This window comes from Balearica regulorum, chromosome Z (genome assembly GCF_011004875.1).
Source record: "Balearica regulorum gibbericeps isolate bBalReg1 chromosome Z, bBalReg1.pri, whole genome shotgun sequence".
In the NCBI taxonomy this organism is placed as follows: Eukaryota; Metazoa; Chordata; class Aves; order Gruiformes; family Gruidae; genus Balearica; species Balearica regulorum.
Genome location: NC_046220.1, coordinates 48,920,100 through 48,942,264, shown reverse-complemented (window position 1 = coordinate 48,942,264; position 22,165 = coordinate 48,920,100). Strand labels below are relative to the sequence as shown.

The 22,165-nt window shown below is 42.2% G+C and overlaps 1 protein-coding gene across 1 annotated transcript; it reads right to left on the bottom strand.

Moving 5' to 3' along the window:
- Window positions 1–7,568: 7,568 nt before the first annotated feature.
- LOC104638918 (interferon beta) lies at window positions 7,569–10,379 on the bottom strand. Its single transcript, XM_010306851.2, has 2 exons — window positions 9,743–10,379; window positions 7,569–8,158 (listed from the first exon to the last, which is right to left on the bottom strand). Exon 1 carries the CDS (start codon window positions 10,296–10,298, stop codon window positions 9,744–9,746), a length of 555 nt encoding a protein of 184 aa, XP_010305153.1. The 5' UTR covers window positions 10,299–10,379; the 3' UTR covers window positions 7,569–8,158; window position 9,743.
- Between the last annotated feature and the right edge of the window lie 11,786 nt (window positions 10,380–22,165).

Below are 22,165 nucleotides of genomic sequence, written 5' to 3'. Positions count from 1 at the left end.
ATAGCATAAAAGGAGCACTTTAAATTACTTCAGACAGAGGAAAAATTTTCCACTTCTTATCTAGGAATGTCTATTTATTCATGCTGCTGTGAAATATGGGCACTGCTGGCAGGGGAAATGTATGTGTGCATCCTGTTTTACTTCTCCCTTAAGTGTCTGGGATATCTCAGCATAAATCAGATGAAGAAGAATGTCAAAACATGTTTATAAACTCCCTTCTGCCAATAAGTAAGTTTTCCCGCAGTCACTCATGTTGAAAACGCATCCCATCCTACAGTGAGATTTGAAATTTGATGTCGTGACTGAAGAAGTCACCGAGGACATAATGAGCATAGGCTGTTATGTGTAAGCTCAAAAAGTCTGGAGACTAAAATATGCCTTACTGGGTCTCATCCCTGGTATGAGTGGTACTGAGCTCCTGGCAAGAGCATCTCCACTCCTTGTGGTGTCCTCGAGAGGTGAGAAATTATTTCCTGGCAAACACAGTGGGACACTGTGTTTTTCCTGGTGGTATGTCCTGCCTGGGACATTAGGAGAAGGCTCATACAGTTATGCCTGGCTTTCCTGCTGGTGTGGCAGCTCACTTTTACTGCTCAAGAATCACCATCCTTTTCCAGGCTAAAGAATATATTTTTTCCTCAGGAGGAAATAATAAATCAGTGTTAAATAAAGGGTTAAACAATTAAACAAATGGCTATTGAAAGACTCAGCCCATAGCTCTTGCAAAACAGCTCCTGCACTGCGTGCCTCTGGGAGGACAAGTGCTGTGACTAATACTGCCAGGAGTTGAGCTCACGAGTGTAACAAGATCCAGCACTAGGAAGAACAGCTCTTTTCAAACATCAGGCAAATACGTAAAAGCAACAAAAGCTCACCTAGTTTGTGATGTGCAAAATCCCTCTTGTGGGCAGCTGCCAAGTTAAAGCTCCTGCAGGTAACAAAGGAACCTGCAAGAACTTGCAAGCCGGACACCAATTCCCTTCCGTGGTGCTGGCCACCCCTATGGTACAGCCTGGCAGGAGGCGGAGGGGCAGCTGGGGCAGTCGTGGCAGCCTGCAGCCACCTACACAGTGGGGCTCTGCCCCATACTGGGTCTCCTGCACCAGCGAGTGCTACCCTGACCCAGGCAGGTCAATTGCTCAATTTAGAGCAATGCACCTGGTGCTCAGGAGGCAGTGCCCACCACCGGAGCATTGTGAGGGCTTTCCTTTGACAGCAGCTTGGCCCTGTGGACTGGATGCCCTTTGCTTGCTGGAAAAAAAAAAAAAAATCTCCTGGTGTGATGGCATGTGAAAGGAGTGATGTTGTCCTCCGAAAGGAATGATGTTGGTGCACTCCAAGCCTGTGTTGTGATGACGAATGAGGCATTGCAAGAGGCAGTGACTAGAAAATTTGCTTCAAAGGTGTACTTCTAACCTGAACTATAATGCTATTATAAATATACCTATTTGAGTGGCAACGCACTGCAGCGGTGGAGCCAATGTACAGGGCTTCTAAATCCACTATTACATGGATATTCAAATTCTTCTTTGGGAGATGTAGAATACAATTTATCCAGTGGGTTGGAGAATATCTGGCCAACTAGACCTGATTTTAGCCCTTAGAATTTGTTTTTCACAAAAATATTTCTCGGAAATACAAGGTTTTTTCTGCATACAGATTGCAGTTGAAAACGCATGTAAGGTCTCTATCTGTGCAATTTGAGTGGGTTTTGTAGTGTGATGGCCTAAGGGTATGAGAAAGGAAGATCAGTAACAAGACGTAACAGCCTTTATTAGACTAGGTGGAAGTGGGAAAGCTTCCAGGCACACAGGATTCAGAGAAACACTTTTATGCTTAAAACATTTAACAGTTTTGTAAGCTGCAAAGACATTCAGATGAAAGCAAATACTAAATGACACTATTGGAACATATGTTAGCTGGATATGGGAAGACTAGAATAAGTCCTGGAAAAAAATCTAGCTTTTATTTTTGGAAAACAAACTTTCTTCTCCACTCTATTTACTTCTCTTGCTGACAAACTTCTGGCTACAGACTACTTAACCAGGATCAAAAAATTACTTGTATATAACTGCTGGCATCTCTTAAAACAAGCTTTATGACTGTTCAGCACATGTTAAGCCTGAGTCTCCTCTCAAAAGCTAAACAGATTGTAACCATGTTTGGTTTCCCTGCGTCATGAGATGGGAAAAAACATGATCTGTCTGGGCACAGTGCTTGTGTCAGGAACCATTTTAAGAAGGTTCTTTATGCATAAGTTAACAGCAGCCCTGAAATGTTTCATGTGATATGGAAAGAACCTCAATCTCTTCAAACAGGAAACACCACCAGGATAAAACATCTGCTCCTTTTATGCATAGCTTTTGTTTCCAAATCCTTGCTATAAAAGCAATATGCAGATATGTTTTAAGAAAAGAAACCATGAGTCTTAATATTAATTTTCAATGTTCCTAACTATTAACTTCACGTCTCCTTTACCCCATGATTGAATTTTTTGGCTACCTGAATTCAAGTGTAAGTTTTAGCCAGTGTATTAGACTAGTTTAAGCACTGATAAATCACAGCTTTTAAACACATGCTTAATTGGAAGCACATGCTCCAGTAATACTGACTTCATTTAAAGTAAAAGAGTAAATCCTGGGCTGTCCGGGGGCTGTGGTGCAGTGATGTGGTGCAGTACTGGACATTGTTATTTCTCAGTAGCACGCAGAGCATTGCACAGTGCTGGTTGGTATTTATGTCGTGTGACCAAGACTGCCAGTGAGAGAAGGAAGGCTGTGCAGCAGCAGCAGCAGAGGAAGCAAAGTCATCTTCACACTGCAAGCAAGCAACGGGGAAAAGTGTCAATGTTTTGGTCTACCCTCTCAAACCGGGCAAAAGCAGAAGCAGCAGCTGTGCCACCTTTGTGTCTCTCACACCCTGGCAATTTTGTAAATTCAGCAGAGACTTTGGCTTGCAAACAGGTCCCATCTAACCAGAGCTGACTTGCTGGTGTTGTCTAACAAAGTTGCACTACAGTTCCTGGCGGCTTTAGGATGAGGAAAGGTGTACCGGGGGAGCAAGCGTTGTACCACAAGGGTCCACCAAACAGATACGGAGCTGGCCAGAGTTTTAGCTTTACAATTTCATCACATGAAAAATGGATGAAGTTTGGAAATGCTTTTGGAGGGAAAAAGAAATCCTAGCCAGTCTGTTTGGCATTGGCCATCTATGAGTGATCTTTTGCCTTTACCATCTTACAGAACAGTTTGGCTCCAATGCAGGCAGGGGTATTTCAGAAAAAGCAGACTGGTGGAATTTCCTTGCCACTGGCCTGCAGCTGGAGCAGAACAAGAGGAAGGATGACAGAAGCTAGAGCAGAGCCTCTTGGCAGCTCCTGGCCAGACCTCCCTAAATGTCACTTGGAGGAGATGTGACAGCCTTACCCTGCTTACTTGTCTCTTCCTGGGAGTCTTTGAGGGAGCAGGTCATTGGCCTCTAGATTGACCTTTATACTCACAGCCAGCCCTACAGCTCCACAGGAATATGTTGATTTTTGGGATTCATTATTTTTAAGCATTGATCTCCCAGACTACATGATATTACCCCAGTCTCCAGGCAGAGGCAATCAATGGAAAACTACTGACTGTGCTCTCAGCATAGCGTAAAAATGCAAACCAATTTGTTTCTGTAATACACCTTAATCCTGTTTTTCATAAAACTATTTCTACATGGAAGCAACTTATTTCTATGATAGAATCATAGAATAATTTTGATTGGAAAAGACCGTTAAGATCATTGAGTCCAACCATAAACCTAGCACTGCCAAGTCCACCACTAAACCATGACCCTAAGCACCACATCTACACATCTTTTCAATACCCCCAGGGATGGTGACTCAACCACTGCCCTGGGCAGCCTGTTGACAACCCTTTCGGTGAAGAAATTTTTCCTAATATCCAATCTAAACCTCCCCTGGCACAACCTGAGACCTTTTCCTCTACTATTCTTAAAGAATCTGAATCTGAATATTCAGGGAAAATATAATCTATTTTTTTAGGGTAACATTTTTTTACAATTTAATTTTCTTATAGGGAGTGTTGTAAATAGCATCACTCATTTTACATTTAAAAAAAATAAATTCTTTATCCTTTAGTAGTGGTTCCTGTCCTTCCTTCTCATTCCCAACCAGCCTCTTTTCAAGAGACTGGGAAATTCACTGGTTTCGCTGGGGGGGGCGGGCAGTGAAAGGATTAACTAGATGTTAAAGGCATACCCGGTTCTGAAATGAGTCATATTTCTACACTCTCTGTGCCTCCCTGTTCACTGCACTCAGTTTCATTGCTGGATGACACCCATGGGCTCATCAAATATGCTACCACAATAATAAGGAGGAATTACTGCTTGATGGGCTGGGAGATTTCCCTTTTTTTTAAGTGTTAGCCATTACCAAGTCACTCATAATGGAAGTTGTGATAGTAGGTTCTGACATTTTCTAGGAGATAAATGGTTTGCACAAATAGTGACCGTTACCCTGCTATGGGGAACTCAGAAGGAAAGGGAGATGTGCCCAATTTTTCCTTTTTAAAAAACAGAAAAGATGAAAGGGAGAAAATGAAGGGTTTAGTATCTTTAAATACTTCTAGTGAGCAGTAATCACATTCAGCCCAAATCCTTTTTAAATACATGTGAATAGGTGTGACAGGATTTAATGCTTGTCCCAAGGACAACAGCATGAGTTCTACTACACGCAACAGGACCTTATTTCTGACTATTATAAAATTTTAATCATAAGAAAAGGTCTGATACAGCCAAGGTGAGCTAAGACCAGAACTGAGTCCACCTCAAAGCCAAAGACATTTGAAGAGAAAGTATATTAATTGCTTAAAGAGAGAGCATTTTTAAAAACATTTGAAGTCAAATAGGCTTTTTTTTTTTTTTTTTTTTTTAAGAAAAAAAGCTTTCTGGTTTATATAAATATGTCTGTCAAGATATTTCCTTTCTGGGAAAATGAACTGTAACACACAGTACTCCAGCTGAGTCCAGAAGAAATTGTGTAGGTTCTGGCCTACCAAGATAAGAAACTTGAGGAATACAGCCAACAATAAGAGTTACAGTGAGGAGACACGGTGGTAACTGGTGTGCAGGGGGCTGATACACTGTTTGAAATCTCAGTATTTAATCTCCTTAACATGGATTTTGACTTTGCAAATGTATTAGCATGTTTTAACAATCATTTTGTAGAGAAGAGTGTTAAATGTGTTTCCTTCCACACTTTCGAAAGCGGATTATATTATTTGCTTAGAAAATTGAATTCTTCATTGCTGAAGGTAACGTGGTGTTAGGATCCTAATTGCAAGCACTTGGGTCAGGAAGATTGGTCTTAGAAAATTAATCAACCTTGCAGCTTCTTGTGGAGAGAACTGAGGCAGAACATGAATTTCTCTGTGCTCATATACTCATCACTTACCGTTACTTCATCCTCAGCTCCCCGGAAATTAAAACAGAGGGTTGCCAGTTCATGTGACCTGGGGATTTCAATTTTAATGTTGTGCAGAGAGAAAGGGAATTAATGCAGGACACAACTGATGAAGAGTGTTTGGAAGCAAGGTGGGCTTGGCGGTGCCCTCCAGTTTGAAGAATGGGCCGTGGCACTGGCGTGTCTGCAGGCTGAGAAGAAAGATTGTCCTTGCTTTCCTTGTCAGACTTTGCTTCTTCTTCAGCACTGAAGAAGCCCTTCCATCTTACCAGAATTTCTTGATGTCAGTAGAAGTGTGGGAAGCACTGATATAAATGAATTATCCTTGCTAATATGAGGATTAGTAGAAAGATTTTTGGATATGAAAGAGCACAGTCATCTTATTGGAAAGTATCTAATGCTGTCTGACGTGCTTTGTTCACCTTTTTTTGCTTTGCATTAAATTTCTAAAGCAAAGTAAATTAATTCTGAGGACTGACACTTTAAGATTTATTCTGTATCTTTTCACCCTCATTTCTTGGTCTCCCTTCTGGTCGCTCCCTGGAAGGGCCCAGTGTTCCTCCACAATTAGGAGGGAGAAAACAGTTTAGGGCTACCCCTGACAAGGGGCAGGCTGGGTTGGAAGGGGTGAGAACCGGCAGGATGCAGCAGTCCATGGGTGCAGTCTCCCCACAAACAGTTCCTGATCCTCTCTCCAGCCCACACTCCTCAATCCTGGTGTCGGTCTGCCTGCTCCATCACAGCCACTGCTGCAAATTCCATATGGATGCTCTGAAGGAGTTCGTAGCTGTCCTTCCTGGCAATGAGGCCTAATCCTGGATAGTTATTTGGAGAGTTATTTCCACAGGCTTTTGTCCTGTTTTGCTTTGGGGTTTTTTATCTGTTTTGGGTTTGCTCCCCCCCCCCCCCCCGCAAGTGAAAAATGAAGTAAAGCCAGAGCTGACAGAACAGGCCAAATGCATGGAACAATTGGTTTGGACAGCTGCAGTTGACTGTGACTTGTGAATAATTTTTTCCAGAGTTAAGTCTAGAATAAGCATTCTTCAGTTCTGCTGTAGCTATTCTGAAGTTGCATGTGGGATACAAGGTGTTTGACCCCAGTCCCACAAATCTACTCCAGAAAACAGACTCTGCATAGATGAAACCCTATCACTTCTGGTGCAGTTTCCTAAAAAGTGCAGCACAGCACATGTAAATGAGGTGCTGTCAGACTAGCCATGAGAACAGTCACAACTGGGACTGGGATCTGTGCTGCACAGCACTGGTTCATGAGTCTTATGAGAAAATTTATTAAACTGTTTGGCCTACAAGCCAAAATCCTTGGAAAAATTTTGTTTCATCTATGTTAAATTTTTGACCAGGTTTGAGATTTCACATTCATGATTTTATTCATTTCAATTTGAAAATAATGTGTGTTAAAAACTGTATTTTGCTATATTTGTTTAACTTCTAGAAAAATAGTAACTGGAAGAAATACCAGAGGGTTTCATTTAGCCAGGGGTATAATATACAGCTGATTGGTAACACAATGGCGATAAAATATGGAATGCTCCAAAATGTTACAATGGTAAAGAGAAGAAAGACAATACTCCAACTCTTCATCTTTCTTCCTTTACCTTAAAACTCCTTTACCTTTCTTTAAAATGTAAGAATAAAACAAAGATACATTGGCTTGCTATTTTCTTCTTCCTTTTTATTTGTTCAGCAACTATGTCTGTTCCAGGGGCCTCATCTTTAAATGCGTCTTCTAGACATTGTCTCAGTACAAATAATTTCTATTAGCTCACAGTTGGCCACAAAGTAATTGAAATCAAATGCTAGTTTATGAGCTCCTGTCCATCATCTCTGAAGTCTTCTTCTTTCTATCAAGAATAGTTAACTTTTCTTTCAATTCCCTTCTGTGAATCCAGCAGCAGTTTATTGATAAGCAGCATGCTCATAAAGAGCTGAAACACTGTCTTGCCAAAATACGTGTACATTCACTTACAATTGTTACACTTGTCTATAATCTCACTTTGCCCTCTAGTGCCCATCCTGGGTTCTTTTCTTGCACTGCAAAGTACCCTGTTGACTGAAATATGTCAAAACATATTTTTATTTGTCGATGAGATTTTTAAGGTAGTTATGAACTAAAATGAAAACTTACTTAATGGTATGAAAGTTTCTGAACAATTAGTGGGCCGTGAATTAACATATTCCCACTGCAGGCAAGTGAGGCAATAAAAACCAGGGTCCCTCATGATAGAGTAGCTGAAAATACTTCATGCTATTCCCAAGTTTCAGTAAAAAATGAGGCCATTTCAATAACAGCTTACTGTATTGCAGAAGCCACCTAGGATATCAGAACCAAAAAGGTAAGTAGGCTGAATGTCCTGATATTATACAGGCTTGAAGAAGTGCAAAAAGCAAGCCACAGAAATAAGGTTTGAAACAGTCTCGCAGTGGGGCCACTTCAAGTGCTGTTAGTTACAAATCCCAAAACCACACATTTTATTGTAACATTTGTGGCAGGGTATCACCAGGCAGAAAAATGTCTCTGATAACTTGCTGTGTTTCTTTGGTCTTTTCTGTTGTTCTGGATCATGGTGAAGTTGTTAGCTGGTTTTATTTCTGGTATTTCAGCTTCAGAACTGATACCCATGTCTCTTGTCACTTCTTTAGCTCACGTCTGTGTGTGGTAGAGAGGAGAGTACGTACAACCTGCAAAAGAGACCTGTGTCATAGGTATGGTACCTGAGATCTGGTATACCATTGCTATTGTTATTACCAGTCAATTTTTTGTTTAGATGTACCTTTTTATTATCATCCCGTTGAATGATACTCTCCCAAATGACTGGACAAAGCTTTAAAGTAGTTCCTCACCTGATGCTTAAACCAACCTCTAGCAATTTCAGCCCTCTAGGACTAACATCACTCTCTCTTGGGAGTCACAGCCATGCTCTCTCTCCTCTGCTTCTTTATCCCAAACTCAGAAGCCTGTGCTGAAAGTACATCAACCTTGGTCACAGGAAATAGCTTCTTTTTAAAAAAAAAAAAAAGTTGTTGGGGGTTTTACCAGATTTTTACCAATATTCATTAGGTAACAGAGCCTGGATATAACTCTGTTTTCCCCCTTACTAACATACAGCAAATAACTACAGAAAACACAGCCATTTGAAATGGAGTTACCCAGGGACAATTTCCCAAGGGTAAAATCCGGGCTTGACCTCACAGAAATTAGTGGATTTTTGCCCAGTTTGTTGCAAGTTGTTTTAAAGAATTTGATTATATTGCAATTATTACTCAAGGCTATGTGGTTTGGAGGGGAAATTCATTGGAATACCAAGGGCTATATGTTTCTGTGCATCAGTTTGTGAGCAAAGGCAAAGAGGCAGAAAATTTCATGCAGCAATAAAACACAGCACTGAATGATGATGTTTGAGATTGCAGTAGCCAGGATGAATACATCCATGAGCAAGTAGGATGTGCCACAGCCAGATGTGGCTTTAGGGTACTTTTATGTAGAGAAGTTATTTCAAATAAGCTTGTGAAAAAAATTAAAGTGAAGTGGAAACACAGCAGGAAGAAAAAAATCCTTTCCCTCAGATAGACAGAGGAGGCAAAGATACTTCAATTTAAAGTAACAATGTCCAACTGAGAAGTTATTGCAGAAGCCATAGCTACTGCAAACAATATCCTATGTAGACAAATCCTTCTAGAATTACTTTATCTCTTTGGACAAAGCAAATGTTAGAATGACTCAAATGTAAAAAAAAAAAAAAAAAAAATCTTGGAAAAGACTGTACAAACTTTGAAAGAATAATGAATGGTCTCAACCTAAGTCAGGAACACTTCAACGAAAACTATGCTACTTTATTTTTGATGCAGTTTCAATCAGTACAAATCTAGCAATTCCTGTAAGGTGTGGGATGTCTAGTCCATTCACAAATATATGATTCTCTATATGTAGGTGAAATAGAGAGTGGAAAGTAGCAGCACATTTTCTCAGCAGAAAGCACCATAGGATGACACTATTTGTCATAAGATTACAATCCCTTCCTATGGAGTAACCATCACTGAAAAGTCATATAGATTAATTTATAGCTAGTGTAGACACCTTGCTTACCAAGGGAAAAATGTACTTACATTGAATAATGTATTACATTTGCAAAAATAAATTTCAGCAACATAATTATGTAAATACAATCAAAATGAACTAGAAGCACTTCCACAAGATAGATCACAGAACAAATAATAAACATAAAAATTTGTAACGCTAAGTTATTTCAGGTCAAAATCTTGTACCTTAGTTGTTAAGCTTCCTTATGACTTTATCAATAAATTGAAGACATCTTCTCATTTCTGCACGGCTTACCTCCCAGGAGCACAGGTTGTGTTGTTTATCTTTAAGAAAACAGTCTATTTTTTGGAAGTACTTTTTCAGTTTCAGCCTGTTGACTTCTTTACTCCGAAAGTAGTGGATCTGCTTCTTGATTACACATGCCTCCAATTGCTCAATTTGCTGATAAAGTACATTTTGGAGTTGTTCTAAAGCTGTCCCATTCCATGCAGCTAAAGTCAGATTTTTGCTAAAGATATAGAAGATGTGTTGGAAGATCTCTTCAATGGCCACTTTGACAGTCTCTTTCTGTCTGGGCTTTAAAACCTGCTCAGGAAATCTGAATGAGATTTTCTCTCTTAGACATTGTTGAGGAAACTTTTCGCCCATTTTGTCCAAAAGCTGCAGGCTGTTCTCAATCACTTTTCTTTGCTGTAAAGGAAGGTGATTACACTGAAGACTGGAGATGGTGGTAGTGCACAACAGTATGAGGCCAATTTGTATCAAGCCAAAAGTATTCATGATAATGATAAGCTCTTACGTTCGTCCTTTCCTGTGTTTAAATTCTGAGAGACAGGCTGCTTTGAAGGTCATTCGTAGGCTCCTGTTTCTTCAAAATCTTGAACTTTAATTATTCTGTAGGAGAAGTTTTCTTTCATCATTTTTTGGTTTTTAAGGTTTTCCCCCTTGTGTATGATTTTGACACTTACCACTTTCATTTTCTGCTTTATGACTTCATTGTCTTTTTTTGCCACTTTCTTTTTATTTCAGCTGGATATTAGAATGTTATATATAACTTAGATATTATCTTTTCCTTCTCCCTCAAAAATTCTACAGGAAGTATAATGAGAATTTAAAAGAAAAAGTTACAGAAATATCCTTAGTTTCTTAATATTTCAGCTGTGGAAGTACATGTTGAAATAAAATAACACTCTCAATGGTAGTTCAGGGACCTGCAGAATACTACTGCCATCCTGTCTCTTGGCATTATGTATACTTCCAAAATTCAGTTAAGCTTTCTCTACCCATTTTCATTTAGGGAAAATATTTTCTTTCTCCTCACCTTTATTTCTTTTGACCATTTAGACTCATATCATAAGAATATGTGTGTATGTCTATGTGTATATATATACACACACACCCCTATGTGTATTGAATGCATACACACTGCTAATTAAATGAAGACTTGATCTCACTTAGAGACTGTAAGTAAGTGCCATGCAAATACAAATACTCACACAGGAACAGGTTAGATACTTGGACAAAATACTCTTTTTTCCCCCATGTGAGTAACTGAGCAATAATTAATATCAATGCCAGTAGAGCACAGGTCTGAATTCTGATGTTAAATGGGAAGAGGATGAATACAGTAGACAAAAAATACTCTAAAATTCAGCCATTTGCTTTCCATAGCATATGACAGAGGAGGTTAGAACTATCACAGTACTTTGGGAAATCTGGCTCGTCTTTGATTTTAATTTGATGAAAGCTATTCTTAAACTATCATTTTGCTGTCTACCCAGCCTCCTGTGCAAAGATATGTCATTGCAAAGGCAGTTCTCTGCAGGTGATTATGTCTTGATGGTCAGATAGATAAACTGTTTTTTTACTCTGAGACCTGGCTCTGTATTTTTGTTTTGTTGCACCCATTGCTACGTGGTTGGCTTCATTCCCAGTCTGGTAGTCACTCTGAGCAGAGTTATGATACTATTTTAAGGCTTCCTTTGTGTTCAGCACATAGGTATTTTGGAGGCTTTAAAAAGTCATAAATTAAGCTGAGCACAATTATTCACAAGAGCAAAGTCCTTCGATGCCCTGATGTTGCTTAAGCAACCTGGATTGGATGTACTGCTGGTGTGAGGAAAAAAATGAATCCCCTATCACCTATGACAGTATTAAATAAAAAGAACAGGAACAATGAGAGCGGGATATAAAATGCATAACGTGACCAAATCTTTTCATCTAGTGGGAGTGTTTATTTCTTTGGAAAAAAGAGGAGTTTTTCTGTGTCCTCCATCCTCTGGACAAAGTGATGCCTTTTGGTCACCAAAAGCTATGTGTCTGCTTTCACTTGGCAAACAGTTAAACATCTGTCACCCCCTCCCTGTTAGCACTTCAGTCCTCCTGAACAGCAGGCAAGGACAGGTCTGGAAGAGCTGGATTGTCCACAAAATCCAGAGACCTGTGGTGTTTCCAACAGTGCTTATCTGTGCCTGGGCCTCCCAACAGCTGCAGATATCCAGGTTCCGTTGACCCTGCCAGAGAAGCTTCGGGGATACATGCTAAGCAAACTTGCGTAAGTCTGGTAGAACACAGCTCTTCTCTGCCTTCTCTTCACCCTCTTCATCTCATCATGCCTCCCTAAGGAGACTGCTGGGGAAGAGCATGAAGTGAGTTTCCCTGGGGCTTGCCAGAAATCAGGGTGGTTTTGGGCTAGCACAGTTACTTTTCACAAGAAGCTGGGAGAAGACACAGCCAGGACAGGTGACCCAAACTATCCAAAGGGGTATTCCATACCATATGACATGCTCAGCATATAAATGAGGCTACCCAGGGCTTAGGGGTGGGCTGAGTGTCCAGTGGTCTGGTCAGGTCATGGGGTGAGCAAATTGCATTGTGTATCATCCATTTTGTATATTCTGAGTACTGTTGTTATTTTTCTCTTCCTTTGCTGTCCTAATAAACTGTCCTTATCCCAACCCATGAGCTTTACCTTTTTCTTCCAATTCTTCTCCCCATCCCACCAGGATGAAAGGTTTCTAAAAGTGTATAAACAGCAAAAGAAAGGCTAGGAAAAACATGGGTATGCTGCTGACTGGTGCCTGGGACCTAAAACCAAATCTTAATACACTTTCCCCCCAACTGTCCCTTCTTCCTGGGCTTAACTTCACTCCCAATTTCTCCACCTCCTCCTCTCCAGTGGCACAGGGGGGACGGGAAATGGGGGTTGCGGTCAGTTCATCACACATTGTCTCTGCTGCTCCTTCCTCCTCAGGGGGAGGACTCCTCACACTCTTCCCCTGCTCCAGCGTGGGGTCCCTCCAGTGGGAGACAGTCCTCCATGAACTTCTCCAACATGAGTCATTCCCACAGGCTGCAGTTGTTCATGAAGTGTTGCAGCGGGTCTCTTCCACAGGGCCACAGCAGGTCCTGCCAGGAGCCTGCTCCAGTGCAGGCTTCTGATGGGGTCACAGCCTGCTTCGGGTGTATCCACCTGCTCCAGCGTGAGGTCCTCCATGGGCTGCAGGTGGATATCTGCTCCACCATCAACCTCCATGGGCTGAGGGGGACAGCCTGTCTCACCATGGTTTTCTCCATGGGCTGCAGGGGAATCTCTGCTCTGGCGCCTGGAACACCTCCTGCCCATCCTTCTGCACTGACCTTGGTGTCTGCAGAGTTGTTCCCCTCACATATTTTCACTCCTTTCTCTGGCTGCACATCCTATTTGATGCTTTCTTGGGTTTTTTTCCCTTCTTAACTATATTAATCCAGAGGTGCTACCACTGTCCCTGATATTGGCTCAAACTTGGCCAACAGCAGGTCCGACTTGGAGCCAGCCGGCATTGACTCTGTCAGACATAGGAGAAGCTTCTAGCAGCTTCTAACAGAAGCCACCCGTGTAGCCCCCCCGCTACCAAAACCTTGCATGCATACCCAGTACAGGTCACTTGCTTGATGTCTAAGGGGAGAGTGGGTCCAACAGTTGATGTTGTTTACCTTAAGTAAGGCTTTTGACATTGTCTCCGATAACATCCTCACAGAGCTAGGTAAGTGAACAGAAAAGTCTATTCAAAAATGGCTGAAGAAAATGGCCCAGAAAGTTGTGATCAATGGAGCAGTTCAGCTGGAGGGTGGTCAATGATGCTTTATCTCAATGCTTAATACTGAGACTGTAATAAACATATATATAGGTTTGTTCATAAAACGAAGAAATAAAGGGGACTTATAAAGCAGAACTAACAAAACTGCAGCAATATACCTAGCTTGCAGGCCTTTTGTTGAGCAGTATAGTTACCTTAAATGTAACAAATGTAATAACCAAATATGGAAGTTTTAGGTCAAGGACTCAGTTGCTAGGAAGAGGAGCACCTTCCCCGCCCCCCCCCCCAACCACCGGAGGGCAAATTACGACCACCTAGTAACAGGAGGGCAAATCACGACTACCTAACAACAGGCCACGTAGACGCAGAGTGCAACCAGCCGGAACTAAGAAGACTATAAGAACTCTGGGGTCTGGGAGGGAAGGTGCGAGCCGTTGGTGGGAGCAGAGACTTCCTCGGCCGCCCAGCGCTGTTTTGCTTGCTGTCGCTTGCTTTAATAAATCAAATTAACTTAATTGGCAAAGACCTTGGCTCTTTATTGCCCCCAACCTATAACAATTTGGTGCCGTGACTCGGATCGGGAAATCTGGTGGGGAAACCCGGTAGTGGGGAGGCGCCCCGCTGCAAAGCGGCCCTGCTCCGAGCTACTCACTTGGACCCCGACCGACGAACCCTAAATTCGACAGCAAGCAAAAGAAAGCCGGCAACCCCTTAATCTTTGTGCACGAAGCCCCAAACGAAGACGCAGGACGCGTAAGTATAGGCCGGAGTACCGTTCGGTTGGGGTTGGGTTTCCCGGAGTGTGCTGTGTGAGACGTCCAATTGCAGACGAAGTGAGTGTGGACCCCTAAGTACTGCGGTTCCCATATCCCGCAAGGGACTGGGCCAGGAACAGGGGGCAGCGCATCTGTGTGTGTACGAAGGCACTCTGGAAGATGGGACACAGGAAAAGCAAACCCCGTGATCCCATGGGGGGAGAGCCCCAGGTAAAGCTCCCACAGATTCCACCCAACAGTCCGTTAGGACTAATGATAACTTATTGGAATAATTTTCCCTCTAGGAAGGGAAAGGACAAAGTAAAAATGATTCACTATTGTATGGAAGTATGGGGTGGAAAGCAGATTAGAGGAGACAACCTCTATTGGCCTGTGTATGGGGCCTTTGAGGATTGGATCTGTCAAGCCTTAAATATTTATGTAAACTCAAAAGAACCTTTTAATTTGGAAGAAAGTGAGTATGCTGCACTGTGGATAGTGGGCGAAACCAGAGTTAAGTTATTCGCCCTTAATACAAAAGAGAAAAAGAAAAAGACCCGGTCAGGAGAAGAGATATCAGGAACACCCCCGCCGTATGTCCCACCTCCTCCACCCCCAGCACCTTTACCACCGCCTAATCCTACGGCCCCTATAAGGGACCACTATGAGGAGTCGGACTCCGATTCTGAGACTCCAGGACCAGCCCGCCCAACGACCAGAAGTCAGACAAAAAGAAGGCAGGAGGAGTCAAACCTTTTTCCCCTTAGAGAAGTAGGCATGGGAATGCTCCCTAATCCCAATGCTAACCAGCCAGGACAGCCACTTCAAATCCCAGGCATAGGATTCATGGCAGTCCCCTTAAATTCTGGGGATGTCAGAGAATTTAAGAAAGAAATGGGACATCTCTTAGAAGACCCCTTGGGTGTGGCAGAACGGGTAGATCAATTTTTGGGACCGAATATCTATACGTGGGATGAAATGCAATCCATCCTGAATATTTTGTTTATGGCGGAAGAAAGGCGAATGATTAGAACAGCTGGTATGAGAATCTGCGACAATGAACATCAGGCAGGTCCCATGGCAGAGGTTAAATGGCCTCTGCAACGTCCCAATTGGGACAATCAGAATCCCCAACATCGAGACCATATGGCGGACTTAAGGTCCATTATCCTCCAGGGGATCAGAGAATCTGTCCCGAGAGGACAGAACATAAATAAAGCATTTTGTGAACAACAAAGAAAGGATGAGGACCCCACAGATTGGCTAGAACGCCTTAGAAAGAGCTTCCAACTTTACTCTGGAGTAGATCCTGATTCACCTGTGGGGCAGGCGCTTTTAAAAACCCAATTTGTTGCCAAATCATGGATGGATATTCGAAAGAAGTTAGAAAAGCTGGAGGATTGGCAAGGGAGAGGCTTGGATGAGTTGTTAAGGGAGGCCCAGAAGGTGTATGTACGTAGGGAGGATGAATCTCATAAGAAGCAAGTAAGAATGATGATAACTGCAGTTAGAGAGGGACAAAAAGGGGGACCTCCTTCAAGGAGACCTCCCCCAAGGAGGAATGGAAGGGATTCTGAAGAAGAGAGACCAAGAAGGGACAGAGAAGGGAGGACAGAGAAGGGGGGAGTGGAGTGCTTTTATTGTGGGAAAAGAGGGCACATGAAAAAGAATTGTCGAAGGAGGAAAGCAGATGAGAAGGCATTCCAAGAAGACTAGGGGGGTTGGGGGCTCTATTTGCTGGGGACACAGGAAAAAACAGAGCCCCTGGTAAAGCTTAAAGTAGGTCCCCAGCAACAAGAAATCGAGTTCCTTGTGGACTCAGGGGCGGAAAGATCTACCGTCCAGGCCCTTCCCCAAGGGTGCACAATCTCAAGAGAAAAAGTACAGGTAGTTGGGGCCAAGGGAGAACCCTTTGGAGTACCTGTAATTAAAAATGTATTGTTTGAAACGGACTCCAAAATGGGAATGGGGTCCTTATTACTCGTCTCTGAGGCGGAATACAACTTGCTAGGACGAGACTTAATGGTTGAATTAGGGATTAATCTGGAAGTGGTAGAAAATAAATTAAGAGTTAAGTTGTGTCCTCTCCGAGTAGAGGATGAGGAAAGAATAAACCCTGAAGTATGGTATACCCCTGATACTGTAGGTAGGCTGAACATTGAACCCTTTGAGGTAACTATTAGAAACCCTGAGATTCCCATAAGAATTAAACAATATCCCCTATCAAAAGAGGGGAGGATGGGGCTAAAACCTGAAATTGATAGACTGCTAAGGAAAGGCCTCTTGGAACCTTGTATGTCCCCATTCAACACTCCCATCTTACCCGTAAAAAAACCAGATGGGAACTTCAGGTTGGTACACAATTTAAGAGAAATCAACAAGCGAACCGTCTCTCGGTTCCCAGTAGTGGCCAACCCACACACATTGTTGAGCCAACTGAGCCCAGAATATCAATGGTACTCGGTAATTGATTTAAAGGACGCCTTTTGGGCCTGCCCATTAAAAGAAAATTGCCGGGACTATTTTGCTTTTGAGTGGGAAGACCCAGACACCCATCGAAAACAGCAGCTAAGATGGACCGTACTTCCCCAAGGATTCACGGAGTCCCCTAATGTATTTGGCCAAGCCTTGGAGCAAATATTAAGAAATTACCACCCGGGAGAAGGAGTAACCCTCATTCAATATGTAGATGATCTGTTATTAGCAGGAATTGATCAAGAAGCTGTAAGAACTGAGAGTATTAAATTACTGAATTTCCTCAGTCTCCAGGGACTGAAAGTGTCCAAATCTAAACTGCAATTTACTGAGGAGGAGGTGAAATACCTAGGACACTGGATCACTAAGGGTTGTAAGAAATTGGACCCAGAGAGAGTGAATGGCATTTTATCCTTGACAGCTCCCCGAAACAAAAGATAAGGCAGATTTTGGGATTATTGGGGTATTGTCGGCAGTGGATTGAGGATTTTAGCAATAAGGTTAAATTCTTGTATCAAAAGTTGGTGACTGATGGATTAGTCAAATGGAGTGAGGAAGATGATAAAAGATTAGAAGACTTAAAGGAAGACCTAGTAAATGCCCCTGTGTTAAGTCTACCCAATATAAGAAAACCTTTTTACCTGTTCGTGAACAGTCATGAGGGAACAGCTTATGGGGTACTAACCCAAGAATGGGCTGGGAAGAAAAAGCCTGTGGGATATATTTCAAAATTATTAGACCCCGTTAGTCGGGGATGGCCATCATGCTTACAATCTATAGTGGCTGTCGCTCTCTTGGTAGAGGAAGCAAAATCACTTTTGGAGGGAATTTAAAAGTATATACCCCCCATAACATTCGGGGAATCTTGCAACAAAAGGCAGAGAAATGGATCACAGATGCTCGATTACTAAAATATGAAAGCATCTTAATACATTCCCCAAAACTGGAAATTGAAACTACTTCCCTCCAAAACCCTGCCCAATTTTTGTATGGAGAGCCGGTAGAGACCCTAACACATGATTGCATTCGGTGCATAGAACAGCAGACTAAGATTAGAGAAGATTTAGAGGACCAAGAATTGGAAGAAGGTGAAAAGATATATGTGGATGGGTCCTCCCGAGTAATAGAAGGAACCCGAAAATCGGGATATGCTCTAGTTGATGGGAAAACTCTAGAGGTCATTGAATCGGGGCCCCTGAACAAATCTTGGTCCGCTCAAGCATGTGAAATATATGCTGTTTTAAGAGCTTTGAAATTGCTTAAAGGAAAACGGGGAACTATTTACACTGATTCGAAATACGCATTTGGGGTGGTACACACCTTTGGAAAAATTTGGGAGGAACGAGGACTAATAAATTCACAGGGAAAAGGATTGATCCACGAGGAGTTAATCAAACAAACTCTTGAAGCTTTAAGAGGACCTACAGAAATAGCAGTAGTATACGTTAAAGGGCACCAGCGAGGAACCACACCACAAATACGGGGAAACAATCTAGCTGACGAGGAGGCAAAAAGGGCAGCATTATTGACTCTCTATCAAAGGGACACTGTGGTAAACAAAGGAGTTGAACCCCCGGGAAGGATGCCATTGGCATTCACAGATAAAGAAAAGGAAATACTTAAACAGGAAGGAGCAACTCAAAAGGGAGATAAGTGGTTCTTACCGGATGGCAGAGAAGTCCTGCCAAAGGGGCTAGCCTGGAAAATATTGCAGGAATTACATAATAAAACCCACTCTCACTGGGGAGTACAACCCATGGTAGACCACTTTGCTAACAAGTATGTATGCATGGGGATTTATAATTTGGCTAAGCAACTAATGAGTGCATGCCTGAACTGTCAAAAGGTAAACAATCAACAATTAAGAGAAAAAGTACCTGGAGGAAGAGAAATAGCTCTTAGACCCTTTCAAAAAGTCCAAACAGATTTTACTGAACTCCCTAAAGTAGATAGGGAAGATATCGATATTTATTAGTAATGGTTGACCACCTCACACACTATGTAGAAGCCATCCCAACTGCCAGGGCTACTGCGCAAGTGGTGATAAAAGCCATTTTAGAACAAATCATCCCTAGATATGGGATAGTGGGGGTAATTGACTCCAACAGGGGACCACACTTTACCTCTAAAGCTATCAAAGAAGCCCTAATCCCTATGGGAACCAAGTGGGAATACCATACCCCATATCACCCCCAAAGCTCTGGAATGGTTGAAAGGATGAACGGGGAAATAAAGAAACAATTGACAAAATTAATGCTAGAAACTAAATTATCATGGGTCAAATGTCTACCCCTGGCCTTATTAAACATCCCTACTCAACCCAGATGTGATACTGGAATCTCACCTTTTGAAATGTTATATGGGATGCCGTATGACATTGAAATACCAACTAATCACCCTATATTAGAAAACCAGTATGTTGCAGAATATATTACCAGGCTGATGAAGAGACGCAATGAGCTGCGGAAAAAGGGATTGATCACCCAACGATCCCCACTGATGGCACCCATCCATAATATCCAACCTGGAGACTTGGTTTTGATAAAATCATGGAAAGAATCCTCTTTAAAACCTAAATGGGAGGGACCTTTCCTTGTTTTGCTTACCACAGACACTGCTGTAAGAACTGTTGAGCGCGGATGGACTCATACCAGTCGCGTAAAGGGACCCATACCAGCTCAAGACAACCGGTCTTGGAAGATCACCAGCACACCTGGAGACTTAAAAGTCACCTTTAAGAAATAACAACCCTTAACCCGTGTAGAGAACCTATGAATTCTGTGAAGGTAATCCAAGAAAGCCATAATGGGAAATTAGCAGGGTGGAAATCAAGATTGTAAATGCTATTCTTTTGCATGTTTTATTTGTAAAGTTTGCCAAGAATGGTGGTGGACCCATTGCCATAGAGGGAGGCCTCCTAGAGGAATATGTGATGCATGTTATGACTTTGAAAGGGAATGTACTAGAATAGCTCTAAAATTGGGGAAGAAACTGGAGAATTGTCAAAAGAATCCCATCAGTGGTGGGAAATCTTTATTAAAAGAATTAATCCTGAAAATTACTGTAACCATCTAAACGAACCAGCTCTGCTGGTAGTCCAAATTATTAAAGGGTGCTGCCGAAGAACCCTGAAGGGAATCCGGTGTGACTCACCATTGGTGAAAGATAGGAACTGGAACTCATATGTCAAACGAGAAAAGGGGCGTATCGACAGACCTCCTGAAGAATACCCCTGCTGCCGAGAAGATGGTACACCCCGCGGCTCGAAGCACCCGAGTTGGCGGGCGAGGCAGAGAGGTAAGAAATCGTGGAGGCGGGAACCAATCGAATGGGATAATGCAGCAATGCTGCAAGAACTGCCCCAAGGATTCTAATTCCCCTGTAAAATCCGGAAAATCCTCACAAGAAGATACAAAAGGCAGACACCCTTGGGAAATACAAAGGATTAGCATCATGATACCCAATTGGCGGGGACCCTATCCTTTTTGGCAAACTATTAGCTGTGTGCTTTTAACCATTTGCTCTATTGCCAATTGTGAATATGAACATCAACCTTTTAGTTGGACTTTAAGTAAATGGGAAGACTCTAAAATTCTTAAAACCAACGTTACTGCAGGAGCTCCTTTCTTTAACATAACTAATTGTGAGCTAATGGGTCAAGACTGTAGCCCAGACAACCTACGCCGCTTCGGGTGGAATTCTAAAGCTACCTATTGGTGCCCTAGTTCAAATCCAGGGCGAGAATATTGTAATTCCCCTTATGATTATTATTGTGCTTATTGGGGGTGTGAAACTATTGCGATGGGGTGGACACCTCCAAAGAAAGATAAATATCTTAAGGTTACCTGGGAACCACATGGATGCAACCCACCCAGTTATGCCCAATATGGTAATGTATGGAAAAGAGGAGACTGTAAATATCTAGGAGTCTTAATTCTGGAACCCCAAGACCCTGGGTGGTTAATAGGACGAACCTGGGGGGTAAGATATTGGCAACCTGGAACCGATAGCGGATGCCTAATACTCATTAGAAAACAATCGATTATGAATGATCCACTGCCAGTGGGCCCCAACAAAGTCTTAACTAGTGAGGAAGATATACCTGAAGTGAATGTAACTCCTGTTACACCCGAAGTAAAAGTAACTCTTGGGATTCAAAATGATTTTTTAGGTTTTGGGAACCAGACTTTTATGCCCCCCAGTCCTGAACCTCCACAAAATGCCCTTTGGAAGCTTATGAAGGCTACTTATCAACTTTTGAATGTAACCAAACCTAACCTGACTAACACTTGTTGGCTTTGTTTTACGATTAAACCTCCTTTTTATGAAGCAGTAGGGATATCAGAAAACCCCAAACGAGTTAATGGAAGTAACCCAGCTGAATGTAACTGGAAGGATCTAAAACCCCAGGTATAACCCTAACATCGGTTACAGGACAAGGTAAATGTATTGGAACCGTTCCCCCACACCAACAACATTTATGTAACAATTATGTTCAGATAAAGAACAAGACGAAACCTGCAAAGTGGCTAATTCCCGCTAACAATACTAAATGGATATGTTCCAAAAGCGGATTAATCCCCTGTGTTTTTATTGACATCTTTAATGAGACCTCTGAATTTTGTGTACAAGTGATAATAGTTCCAAAAATCCTTTATCATTCCGAAGAAGAAGTCTATAGGACCCAGATTATTCCAGAGCACCACCTAGCAAAAAGGGAACCTTTTACAGCATTAACAGTAGCTACCTTGATGATCATTGGGGGAACAGGCGTTGGTACTGGAGTAGCCTCACTGGTACACCAAAATCAAGAATTTAGCTCATTAAGGGTGGCCGTAGATGAAGATCTAGCCCGGATTGAGCAGTCTATCACGGCTCTGGAAAAATCTGTGAGGTCCTTATCAGAGGTAGTGTTACAAAACAGAAGGGGATTGGACTTGATATTTTTGCAACAAGAAGGACTGTGTGCCGCACTTAGGGAAGAATGCTGCGTTTATGCTGACCACACAGGAATTGTTAGAGACACAATGACTAAATTAAGAGAAGGATTAGAACAAAGAAAAAGAGAAAGAGAGGCCCAACAACCTTGGTATGAATCCTGGTTTAACAACTCTCCCTGGCTTACCACCTTGTTGTCAACAATTGCCGGACCCTTATTATTTCTAATATTAGGACTAACCTTTGGACCATGTATTTTTAATAGATTAATAAACATCGTAAAGGGAAGACTAGAGGCTGCCCACCTCATGCTTGTTAGAGCCAAATCTGAACAAATCCCAAGTGACCCAGAGATAAGAGGAACACTCGCTTTAAGCCATCGAGAACTACTACGTTTTAA